Source organism: Lithobates pipiens, unplaced genomic scaffold (assembly GCF_037356315.1).
Source record: "Lithobates pipiens isolate NorthernLeopardFrog02 unplaced genomic scaffold, aLitPip1_a1.2 Scaffold_23, whole genome shotgun sequence".
NCBI classification, from domain to species: domain Eukaryota; kingdom Metazoa; phylum Chordata; class Amphibia; order Anura; family Ranidae; genus Lithobates; species Lithobates pipiens.
The window spans coordinates 237,597,178-237,609,793 of record NW_027507785.1 but is presented as its reverse complement, the minus strand read 5'-3'; the positions used below and the strand labels follow the sequence as shown (position 1 = coordinate 237,609,793).

The 12,616-nt window shown below is 40.6% G+C and overlaps 1 protein-coding gene across 4 annotated transcripts in view; it reads left to right on the top strand.

Moving 5' to 3' along the window:
• The window catches only part of LRRC8D (leucine rich repeat containing 8 VRAC subunit D), a 129,055-nt gene extending 117,141 nt beyond the window's left edge, over positions 1-11,914 (top strand). For all 4 annotated transcript variants that reach the window (XM_077452944.1, XM_077452946.1, XM_077452943.1 and 1 more), the window contains one exon: positions 8,823-11,914. In XM_077452944.1, the coding sequence (XP_077309070.1) occupies positions 8,825-11,380 (2,556 nt within the window). In that variant the 5' untranslated portion in view covers positions 8,823-8,824 and the 3' untranslated portion in view covers positions 11,381-11,914. The remainder of the gene's footprint in view (positions 1-8,822) is intronic.
• The last annotated feature ends 702 nt before the right edge of the window (positions 11,915-12,616 follow it).

The window sequence follows — 12,616 nt, the reverse complement described above, 5'->3', positions numbered from 1 at the left end:
TCATGCAGCTTTACTTTAGAGGCACCGCATCCTCCACTAGACCAAGGAGACAGACCTGGACTGACATAAGAATGGGAACAAGTAGTGAATTAAGCCTTTAAGGACTGGTTGAAATAGGATCTAGGAGGTAGACAGGCAGACAGATCATCCTCTTCATACTTACGGTTGCACTATCGTGAGATTTTTAATGTGTAAGGGTGGCATTTTACCAACTCTGCTTCCTTTTCTTATTGTAACAGAAGTGTTGATCCCCATGGGGATAGAAAGGGTTCTAATAAACCCAAGAGGGTGGTCAAAAATGGCTGGATTGGTCAGCTGTCTTTTCAGCTCTTGTCTATGTCTATGGGTATGCTAGGTCATGTTGGTCAGGTGATTGTCATTGGATTTAGGGCCTTTCACACTGTCCTGCAGCTCAAACAATGATGCCTACACAGAGTTTTGTGCTGCAGAGCCATGTAGCAGGGGTCTGTGTGATGCACTTTTTTTTATTTTTCCCTTGAAGATCGCAAATATGTACACTAGTCTGAACGTGACACACACAAAACTATTGTCCTCCATGAGGAATAATGTACAGTAAGTAACTGCACAGTGCATATAAAATCCGACACTAGCCCTGAAGCTGTACAGTCCACTTTATTAGAAAATGGTAAAAATTGCCATAGCGCGAGTATGGAACTCTCCCATGGTTACTAGCGCTGGCTAAACATAAAATATCTTTGATTATGATTAATTAAAAATTGACACGTATTCTAAGGGACAACCAAGCCAGATTTGAGAAAGTATGGAATCCCTGGATTAAATACCTCCAGGTTCTGTAGTGGTGGGGATGTCTTGGGGGTCTAAGTTGAGGGGACCTGTCTCCCCCCTTCCTTTTTTCTTTTTCTTTTCTGTCCCTTTCTAAGTTTCCTGTTTCATTTTTCTTTTTGTTTATGGATGTTAATGAGAAGGCCATGATGTCTCTCTCAACCAAACCTATATTGGAATGTAAGGCATAACACTTTGTGGTAAAGGAAACTCTAGTTGATGCTATGGTACCCTATTTTTCAGTATAGTTGCAATAATATCTGCATTGTTCTTTAATAGCCAACATTTGTGTCGTTTTGGCTTATCCAGTGCGATGTACGTGGCTATTTCCAAATGCTGAGCTTTACACCCTTAGAAAGTGATTATCTAATTTAACAGAATCCACCTGTTAGAAGCGCTTCTTCTACTGCTTTTCATGTCCTTTTCATTGAGACACCGGGGTCCATGATTTGGTTCAAGGGTGCGCTCACCCTTTTATACTTGTATGCTACTATTTGCGCTTTTTGTATTTCAAATGTATTTGAATAAAAGCGATTGAAAAAGAAAATAAAGTAAAAGTAAAAGTAAAAACCATCTGATACAGCAGTGCTGTGTTTCAGCCAAGGAGGCTTTCCAAATAATATCATTAATTAATTAATTAATTAATTAATTAATTTAATTTAATTTAATTTAATTTAATTTAAATTTAATTTAATTAAATTTATTAAAACACATTAATGTGTTTTTTTTTATTTTATTTTTTATTGTTTTTGAGGAGATGTAATGTAATTGTATATGTGTATGGGGTACTCAAGCATTCTCACAATACTTGCTGTGTTGCCCATCTGACCCACTGAAAATAATGGAAGATTATAAAGAAATACAGAGCTCCCTCTAGTGGCTAATCTATACATTTCTATAGCTAATAAAATATATAAAATATGGATAAACAAGCACCAAGTTACTTTGGGCTAAACATTTCAATTGTAGTGAAAATACACCCTCGTTGAAAATACATCATTCTTTTAGTGAGTATCTGTCTATTAAATATTTTTTTTAACTGTGTAAAATATTTATTTGCTAGTAGGGTAAAATAAAAATGTCTTAATTAGTTATTTACTCTGGACGGAAGTCACAATGTGTAACAGCTCTCGTATGTTCCAGCCACGCATCTGCGTTTGGCATATCCATCCTCGCTGTACCAGCAGTCAATTAATATGATATGGGTTGGCTTTCTCTGTCTGAGACATTCCCACACTATTAATTGTGGCTGCTGACTAAGCGAGCGAAAAGTTTAACATGCCCACCTGTTAACTGTTATGTTTGTCCTCTCTGTGTTTGGTTGGGTCATACTGCTTATGTAAACATGCTTGACCAATCTCTTTCTTGGGTTTTATGGAATTGAAAGAGTGATCATGTAGCTCTAATATGCACATTGACTATGCATAAATTAGAAATAGCAAGAGCCCCTATACACTTGTGAGTTTGTGTTTTTAACACAAATTGATGCAAGCTGTTTTGTTGGTTAAGATGCGTTGCACTAAAGCAGCTTAACCAGTTCCCGACGATGTACATCGGCAGAATGGCATGGGCAGGCATATTGGCATACAGGTACGTCCATTTCTATATGCCACCCTGCCATCGCGTGCGTGCCGGTCGGGGCCCCCGTGAGTCTGGTCGTGGGTCCCGCGGACTCTATTGCCGCGGGGGTACCCGCAATTGTTTCACGGGGAGGCTAAACGGGGAGATGCCATTGTAAACAGCATCTCCCTGTTCTGGCTAGCAACAAGTGACGCTGATCTCTGCTCCATGTGATTGGAGCAGAGATCAGTGTTCACTAACACAAAGACCAGCCCCCCACAGTTAGTAACACGCCCCTAGGAACACTTAACCCATACACTGCCACCCCTTGGTTAACCCCTTCACTGCCAGTGTCATTTACACAGGAATCAGTGCATTTGTATAGCACTGATTGCTGTATAAATGACAATGGTCCCAAAAATGTCCGATGTGTCCGCCATAATGTCGCAGTCACAATAAAAATTGCTGATTGCCGCCATTACTAGTAAAAAAAAAAAATATTAATAAAAATGGCATAAAACTACTATCTCCTATTTTGTAAACGCTATAACTTTTGCACAAACCAATCAATAATCGCTTATTGTGATTTTTTTTTTACCAAAAATATGTAAAAGATTACGTATCAGCCTAAACTGAGGGGAAAATTTTTTTTTATATATTTTTTGGGAATATTTATTATAACAAAAAGTGAAAAATAATGTGTTTTTTTCAAAATTGTCGCTCTATATTTGTTTATAGCGCAAAATATAAAAACCGCAGGGGTGATCAAATACCACCAAAAGAAAGCTCTATTTGTGGGCAATTTTGTTTGGGAGCCACCATGCATGACTGCGCAATTGTTAGTTAAACCGTGCAGTGCCGAATCGCAAAAAGTGGTCTGGTCTTAAGCCAGCAAAATGGTCCGGTCTGAAAGTGGTTAATAACATTTTTGAATGGACTCTCAATGTACAAAATCTGGACCTGCAGCATTTTGGAAACTCAAGGTACCATGTTGGGGTGTGCTATAGCATAGGTGTTTATACTGTACTGTGTATGGGTGTTAAGCTGCCATTCTAAATAAATTCTGCCACATAGTACTGTGCATTTACAAGTGTTGTGGTAATGCACAAGTGTGAAGCCGAACTTAAACAAAAGGAAGTTCATAGCTTTAAATTGCTTTATACCCAGCTGGACTCTGTGAAGGCATAAACCGCTCTATTTTCTAAAACTGGAAAGAGGGGGTGCCTTTTACCTCCACTTTAGGTCGAATACAGCCTTGCTACACCCTAATTTTTACTGTTCATCATACTAGATGTTGAAAATACAAATCTTGATGCAGCTAGACACATAGGGCTCATACACTCAGATGAGCATACAGCAAGAATCATTTTATTTGAGAGTCAGAAATTGCTCAAGGAACCCATAGCAACTTCAAGGAACCCTAGTTGAGAAACCCTGGTCTAGAGGGGGGCTGGTAGATTTGGATCCACAAAATGGGACCAGAAGAAGAACATTTAGAAGCCGGGGTAGTCTGGCATAGTAGCTGTAATGGAAGAGGGCCATTGTAGATGATCAGACTGAGCTAAGTGCTCTGATCTCTGGCTAGATTAGGGAATATTTGCCTATGGCAGGCAGATGCGCTGCTTGACCAAGTCCACTCTTTTTCTTTTATTTTACAAAGGAAAAGCAATAGGGTTGTAAACATTTAATGGATCACCACTATATTGATAGAAGCCCATATGCTCCTCGCCATTGGGTAAGTGCCCCAAGAGATGGAAGGAAGAGGAGGCAAAATTCACAGGCGTGAAGGAATTGGAATTGCAAGAAGATTCGAATTTACACTATTAACTCTTACCTCTGTGTCTTGGTGCCTTTCTTTTCAGCCTGCTAGGATTTTTGTTTTTTTTTAAGAGGAACAGACCAAGTTTTTTTGGTCCTCCTTCAAAGCATACCCAATACTAAGGGACATATGAGCTGATGGTATCTGCAGCATTCCTGCAGCCATATGGCTGTGGGCACAACTGGCCATGTACTGTATTTTGGTGCATATTTATAAAGCAGTGAATCTGACAGCAAACATTCTCTGCAAGTGAATCTTCCAGATGCGTGTTTTTTTCAAAGACTGTAATTGATTCACCACAATAGAAAGTTTGGTGAAAGTCACATTCATCACTTTATAAATAGCAGTGGGGGTTCTGCTAAGTTGTATTGCTTTATAGAACGGAATCACCTTATTGACAAGCCACTTCCAGTATGACAGTGAGGGAGTCGTGGGTAAACAATGTTGATTTATCAGTATTTCAGTCTGTACACATTTTACATTTATCTGAAATCAAGATACTTTGACCTAGCTTAAAGCGGGGTTCCACCCGCTCGGGGTTCCACACCGCTCATCGGAACCCTCCCCCCTCCGGTGTCACATTTGACACCTTTCAGGGGGGAGGGGGGTGCAGATACCTGTCTAAGACAGGTATTTGCACCCACTTCCAGTCCCACGGGCATAGACTCCCACTGTTTCCTGTTCCACCGCTCTGTCTGCTGGGACACACATGGGTCCCATAGACAGCGCGGACCATTCCCATTGTGCTGCGTGACTCGTGCATGCGCAGCGGGAACCGGGAAGTGAAGACGCAATGCTTCACTTCCTGATTCCCTCACTGAGAATGGCGGCGGCAGCAGACGAGAGCCGAGTGATCGATCGTCCTCGGCTGCCAACATCGCTGGACCCTGGGACAGGTGAGTGTCCATTTATTAAAAGTCAGCAGCTGTAGTATTTATAGCTGCTGGCTTTTAATAATTTTTTTGTAGGTGGAATCCCTCTTTAAAGAAATGTAATGGCCTAAACAAAACCTTGATGGATTCTCTTATAAGGTTTGAGGACTGAGAATCCCAGTTGGAATTTGCAGAAGGACCGTTAGGTTGATGGGCTTGTAGTGGGCACAGTATGACAATTGATGAAGGACAAATTCAACTGTGTGGAAATTTAGTAATTTACAAAACAAACAAAAAACTTGTGTTTTAAGTTCACACCTCCTCTTTCTATATAGTCCCACCCTGGACCTCGCTTTCTTTAACATTTTATGCGAAGAAATAAATCAATCTGCATTTTGAGGGCCACACCTATCATTCCACATCTCAGAACAGAGGGCCTTTTATTGTCACTTACACATTTTGTTTTGTTTTCAGCCAGTGGTCAATTACCATTTTATGCATTAACATTTAAAATTGCTGAACATCACAGTTAAACGAAATAAGTCTGCCTACGTCTGAAGCTCGTTTCCATACAGATCAACTGTGCTATGAAAAGTTAATACAATGTTTTATTCCATGTTTCAATTTAGAAGCCCATTTACAAAATTGGAAAAATGAAAATGCTTTCTCTTTTCCATATTTCACATTTGCACTTTTGTATTTCAGTGAGTGTTCCTTCATGACATAAACTACACTTGAAGTTTGATTGCCAAACTGTACTTTAAAAACAATTGGCTAAATGCAGCAAAAAATTAAAAATGCTACTTTTAGGCCCCTTTCACACTGAGGCGCTTTGCAGGCGCTAGAGTGCTAAAAATAGCGCCTGCAAAGCGCCTTCAAACAGCCGCTGCTGTATCTCCAGTGTAAAAGCCCGAGGGCTTTCACACTGGAACGGTGCACTTGCAGGACGCTGAAAAATGTCCTAAAAGCTGCATCTTTGGAGCGCTGTAGGAGCGGTATATTTACCGCTCCTAAAACGCCCCTTCCCATTGAAAACAATGGGGCAGCGCTCCAAACCCGCCTGCAAAGCGCCGCTGCAGCGGCGCTTTGCGGGCGGTTTTAACCCTTTTTCAGACGCTAGCAGGGGTTAAAACTGCCCCGCTAGCGGCCGAAAAGCGCAGCTAAAATGACGGTAAAGCGCCGCTAAATATAGCGCTGCTTTACCACCAGCGCCTCAGTGTGAAAGTAGCCTTAAGGTTCCCTCTGCAGCGTTCCCCTTTGTAAATAATAAAGACAAATTTGTTGATAGCAGTTTTTTTTAACATAATTTTTCCCCCAAAAAAAGAAATTTGTGTTTATTTCATGGACAATGAATGCAAGGCTTATAATATCAAGTGCATTAATCTAAAGCTGTGCTCTGCTATTGGCTAGCCAATCTTCTGGGACCTGTGTTGTGTCCCAGAAGATCGCTGGCAGGGAGGGGCCGCCTAGGGCGAGAGGAGAAATCGACTAGGCAGCCAAAAAGAGAAAGGAGGAAGTCCCGCTAAAAAGAGGGTACACACCCCCTCAGGCCTGAGCATAGTCAAATACTTTGCTACACCGAAAAAGCCCCACTCTAGCAAAGAGGGGCTTTCAGAAGGTGCTGTCATGTTTTCCCGAACAGGCAGAATGACAAATTATTTTTTAAAATCAACCAAACATTATAAATCAGGCAAAACAAAGCAGAGACAGCCCCCCAGAATGCTGCAAGGTCCCCGAACCTCAGGTGCTCCTTATGAAAACACTGGCTTTCACCCCCAAAGGTCATCTTCTTGTATGCAGCCCTTTAATGCACCCCCTCTGTTTGTCACATTACAGTATGCTTTACAAAGATAGAGTGCTGGGAAAAAGTTTTCCAAACAACCTGGGTACCCGCTGTTAAAGAAATATGAGCTTGGAGGTTTATGCAGGCTGACATTGCGAATTCTTTTTTATTTATTTTTTTTTCCTCCAAAACGGTGGCCATGGTGTCTTTTTTGCATCAGTATTTTTTGACAGAATGACCTGAAACAGATCTGCAGATCGGAAGTTGTTACTTTATGCAGGCTTTTTTTGTCAATGACTCAGAAGGTCATAGACAACCAAGCAGCTAGCCTTCTTTAGAGGGAAGAGGCATCAATATCACCCTACATGCCTGCTGGTTTCCTTTAAGATGTTGTACTGCCTGTACAGTTTAAAGCTTATTTTTAAATTTGCTTTAAGCCCTTGTACACACGGTTGGAAATTCAGACGGAAAAGGTCCGATGTTGTCGGATAAACCGACCGCGTGTGGGCTACATCGGACTTTTTCCATCGGAATATCCGACCAACAAAGTTTGAGAGCTGGATATAAAATTTTCCGACAACATGATCTGATCGGACTTGTAGAGAATTCCGATCGGACAAAGTGGCACGCATGCTCAGATCAAATTACGAAACCAAAGCTATTGGCTACTAGCCGCAACATAGTCCCGTCGCAACGAACGTCATCACGTTCCGAATGAGTTTCAGACAAAATCCGTCGGAAAAAATCAGACGGGTTTTGTTGTCGGAATGTCCGACCGTGTGTACAAGGGCTTAGAATGAAGACAAACTTGGGTTCACAAGTTCTAGGATGACATTTTAATCGAGAAATATGAAACCACGGAACTTGACTTTTTTGAAACCCATAGGTAAAGTGAAACACCACATTTAAAAGAAACTGAATGGCATTCAGACCATGAATTGAGTAAAATGCTAGAACATGATTACCACAGAGTTAAAGTGGTTGTAAAGGCAGAAGGATTTGTTATCTTAATGCAATCCTTCATGCATTCTATGCATTAAGATAAAAATCCTTCTGTGTGCAGCAGCCCCCCTAATACTTGAGCTCCCCCTCTCTACCCAGTGATGTCCACGAGTGCCTCGGCCATCCGCAACTCTTCCTCCTGATTGTTTGAGACACAGCAGCAGCACCATTGGCTCCCGCTGTTGTCAATCAAACTCATTTAGCCAATTAGGAGATAGGGGGCAGGGCCAGGTCGCAGCTCCATGTCTGAATGTATACACTGAGCTGCAGCTCAGCTCGGGTGCCCCCACAGCAAGCTGCTTACTGTGGGGGCACTCAACAGGAGTGAGGGACCAGGAGCTCTATGCAGTTATTTGACCAATGGACTGTTCTCTGCAGGGTAAACAAAGAAAATGTAATACTATATTTGGCACTCCCCAAATATACACTATCCATTGGCTGTGTATGAGGGGTGAAAACTTAAGGCCCGCCATTGACGGTTCGAATACTGGCCGGTTCAGCAGGAACCAACTGAGATTCAAATCATTAATGGGCAGGTTGAATGTACCAAGTTGACAGATCAATCCGCTTGGGTACAACCAGCCTGCTGATTTTGCTTGCAACTATCGCAAGCGGCTGCTATAGTCGCTAACGATAATCACTGTCTTGTCCCGGCAAGGATGCCCCCCCCACTGGGAGCAGACAATTGCTCAGCAGGAGCGAATCCCCTGTCAGCACTGTCTGTGTTGATGGGGGAATCATGCAAATTTCGGTTGCAGGAAAGAAATCTGCACCGTCTATGGCTGGCTTTAGGGGGAAATCCTTTTCATATTTGGCACCTTCAATCATAAGCACATACTGGATTTTGTTTAAACAAAGCTGCATATAAATAGGGCAGCAAATCTGTTTTATTCACTTCTATGGGGTGGAATAATTATATCTTGTATGACTTCCCTTGCATTTGTTAATAATGACATTTCTTCTTTTTTCTTTTTCTTTTTAGGAATGTTTACCCTTTCAGAAGTTGCCTCACTTAATGACATACAGCCCACCTATCGGATTTTAAAGCCATGGTGGGATGTTTTCATGGACTACTTGGCAGTGGTTATGTTAATGGTTGCAATCTTTGCAGGGACCATGCAGCTAACCAAAGATCAAGTTGTTTGCTTACCAAAGTTAGATTCAGCTGTATGTTCAGCCTCTCAAACTAGCAAAACCATACAAGTTTCTCCTATATTTGAAGAAACTACAGCAGGACCTGATACAAAATGGGAAAGTACATTACCTAACGTTGAGTCAGAAGAACCTTTGACAAGACAAACTGATACTTTGGTTGCTTCGACTCAGTCTTCTGTTGAGAGCATTAACAAGGAAACAAGGAATCCAGGAGGGAGAAAGACAAATCTGGATTACCAACAATATATATTCATCAACCAAATGTGTTATCATGTGGCTCTCCCATGGTACTCTAAGTATTTTCCCTATCTTGCACTTATACATACAATTATTCTAATGGTCAGTAGCAATTTCTGGTTTAAATATCCAAAGACCTGTTCAAAAATTGAGCATTTTGTCTCGATACTGGGAAAATGTTTTGAATCCCCATGGACAACAAAAGCTTTATCCGAGACAGCATGTGAGGATTCAGAAGAAAATAAGCATAGACTTACTGGTGCTCAGTCCCTCCGTAAACACTTTTCAAATAGCAGTGAGGAGGGAAGTCCTAGCCCCAGCACTCCAATGATCAGCAAATCTGGACTTACGTTTTCAGCTGACAAACCAGTAGTGGAGGTTCCCGGGATTACCATCTTGGATAAAAAAGATGGGGAACAGGCTAAAGCTCTTTTTGAAAAGGTCCGTAAATTTCGCACCCATGTTGAAGACAGTGATTTAATTTACAAACTTTATGCTGTACAAACAGTTGTCAAGACCGTGAAATTTATTTTTATACTGTGTTACACCTTAACATTTGTAACTGCAATAAGTTTTAAACACGTCTGTAAACCCAGTGTTGAGCACCTTACAGGATACAAGGAGTTTGAATGCACACATAACATGGCATTCATGCTAAAGAAGCTTCTTATCAGCTATATTGCTCTTATTTGTGTCTATGGCCTTGTTTGTTTGTATACTTTGTTCTGGCTCTTTAGGAGACCTCTTAAAGAATATTCATTTGAGAAAGTGAGAGAGGAAAGCAGCTTTAGTGACATTCCTGATGTTAAAAATGATTTTGCATTTCTTTTACACATGGTTGACCAGTATGATCAGTTATACTCAAAGCGCTTTGGCGTTTTCTTGTCGGAAGTGAGTGAAAACAAACTGCGTCAGATTAGCTTAAATCACGAGTGGACCTTTGAGAAGCTTAAGCAGCACATATCTCGCAATGCCCAAGATAAGCAGGAGTTGTATCTTTTCATGCTTTCTGGAATTCCAGATGCTGTGTTTGAGCTAACAGATCTTGAAGTTATTAGGTTTGAACTTATTCCAGAAGCTAAGATCCCGGCTAAAATTTCTCAAATGACTGCTCTTCAAGAACTTCATCTCTGTCACTGCCCAGCTAAGGTTGAACAAACTGCATTTAGCTTTTTGCGAGACAACTTGAAGTGCCTTCATGTGAAATTTACAGACGTAGCTGAAATTCCTCCCTGGGTCTACTTGTTAAAAAATCTTCGAGAACTACACTTAGTAGGTAACTTAAACTCTGAAAATAACAAGATGATCGGACTTGATTCATTAAGGGAGTTAAGGCATCTAAAGCTTCTCTATGTGAAGAGCAATTTGACCAAAATACCAACTAATATCACAGATGTGGCACCACATCTAACAAAGCTTATCATTCATAATGATGGCACCAAGGTTGTTGTGCTAAACAGCCTTAAAAAGATGATGAATGTAGCAGAGCTGGAGCTCCAAAACTGTGAATTAGAGAGAATTCCGCATGCTATTTTCAGTCTGACCAACTTGCAAGAGCTGGATCTAAAACAGAATAGCATTCGTACTATAGAAGAAGTTATCAGTTTTCAGCACTTAAAAAGGCTAACTTGTTTGAAATTGTGGCACAATAAAATTGTCAGCATTCCTCAGTCTATTTCACAAGTAAAGAACTTGGAATCTTTGTATTTGCCACACAACAAGCTAGAGTCCCTTCCAGTAGGCCTGTTCCTCTTGCAGAAGCTTCGACACTTGGATGTCAGCCACAATTCTATATCTATGGTTCCTATTGAAATTAGTAATCTCCAGAATCTTCAGCATTTGTACTTTACAGGAAATAAAGTGGACATCTTGCCAAACACATTGTTCAAATGCATCAAATTAAGAACTTTATGCTTGGGTCAAAATTGTATCACTTCTGTTCCAGAAAAAATAGGGCATCTAGTACAGCTTACACATCTAGAACTAAAAGGGAATTGCTTAGATCGCTTACCTTCTCAGATTATTCAGTGTCGCCTTCTCAAGAAAAGTGGGCTGCTCGTTGAAGATCACCTGTTTGATGCTTTACCATCAGAGGTAAAGGAGGCATTGAACCAAGATACAAGCGGCCCTTTTGCCAATGGCATATAGACCATTTTGGCTAGCGTGTGGTATATTGAACAGAGGTTTAAGCAAACCGCTTCTTTTTCCCATAATTTTTTTTTTTTTTTTTTTTTACAAACAACCAAAAATGACAAACCTTTAGTGTACATATTACATGAGCACATAAGAAGTAGAGGTATAAACAAGTCTACATAGAACCATAAGAACAGGAGAACAAAAGGTGAACAAAGAACCACATAACGGATCGGCGAGTCAAGACTGGCATTCAAACAGGCCACTTTTTTTCTTCTCAAAATCTGAGACTGGTATTTTTTTTCTTTTTCTTGGTAGGCCAACAACATTGCACCCCTCAAGACATGATCCTTGCAGTTTGTCTATTTACTAACAGTTATTGTTCATTATTGAAGGTATAATTACATATTTCAATAGGTTTATACCATTTGCAGATCTTATGGAAATGCTGCAGGTTTTTTTTATGTAATTTGAAGGAATTCCTCTGGATGTTTACAGATAATCTGTTTTGTTCACGTTTGTAGATCAATTACATAGTAAGTTTTGGTACTCTGTGTTTTTCTTCTTAACTATTGGATGAAGTAAGCACAAAATAGTTTTAAACTAGTGTCACATCCATTACATAAACAAACAAAAAAACGTTGATGCTTGGAGGGTTTTGTCCTCCGAATATGGTGTCCAATCCCATCTCTCTCTCCTTCCTATTGGCCACATTAAATTCAGTAGGTGGCCTCATTGTCCAGTGGGAAGGCATAGATTGAAGGAATGCTTCAACCCCCAGCAAAAAGTATGAAATCAAGTATGGAAAATGTTCAGTCAATTGTTTAACCACTTCAATACTGGATACTTAAACACCTTCCTGCCCAGACCAATTTTGAGCTTTCAGCACTGTTGCAATTTGAATGACAATTGCGTGGTCGTACAATACTGTACCCAAACTAAATTTTTATCATTTTGTTCCCACAAATAGAGCTTTCTTTTGGTGGTATTTGATCGCCTCTGGGATTTTTATTTTCTGCTAAACAAATAAAAAAAGACCTAAAATTTTGAAAAAAAAATGTTTTTTTTGTTACAAAACATTGTAAATAAGGAAGTTTTCTCCTTCACTGATGGGCACTGACGGGGCTGCAGTGATGGGCACTGATAAGGCGACACTGATAGGTGCCACTGATAGGCACTGATAGGTGGCACTGATATGCGACACAGGCACTGATATGTGGCACAAATAGGCGCTGATAGGTGGCACGGATT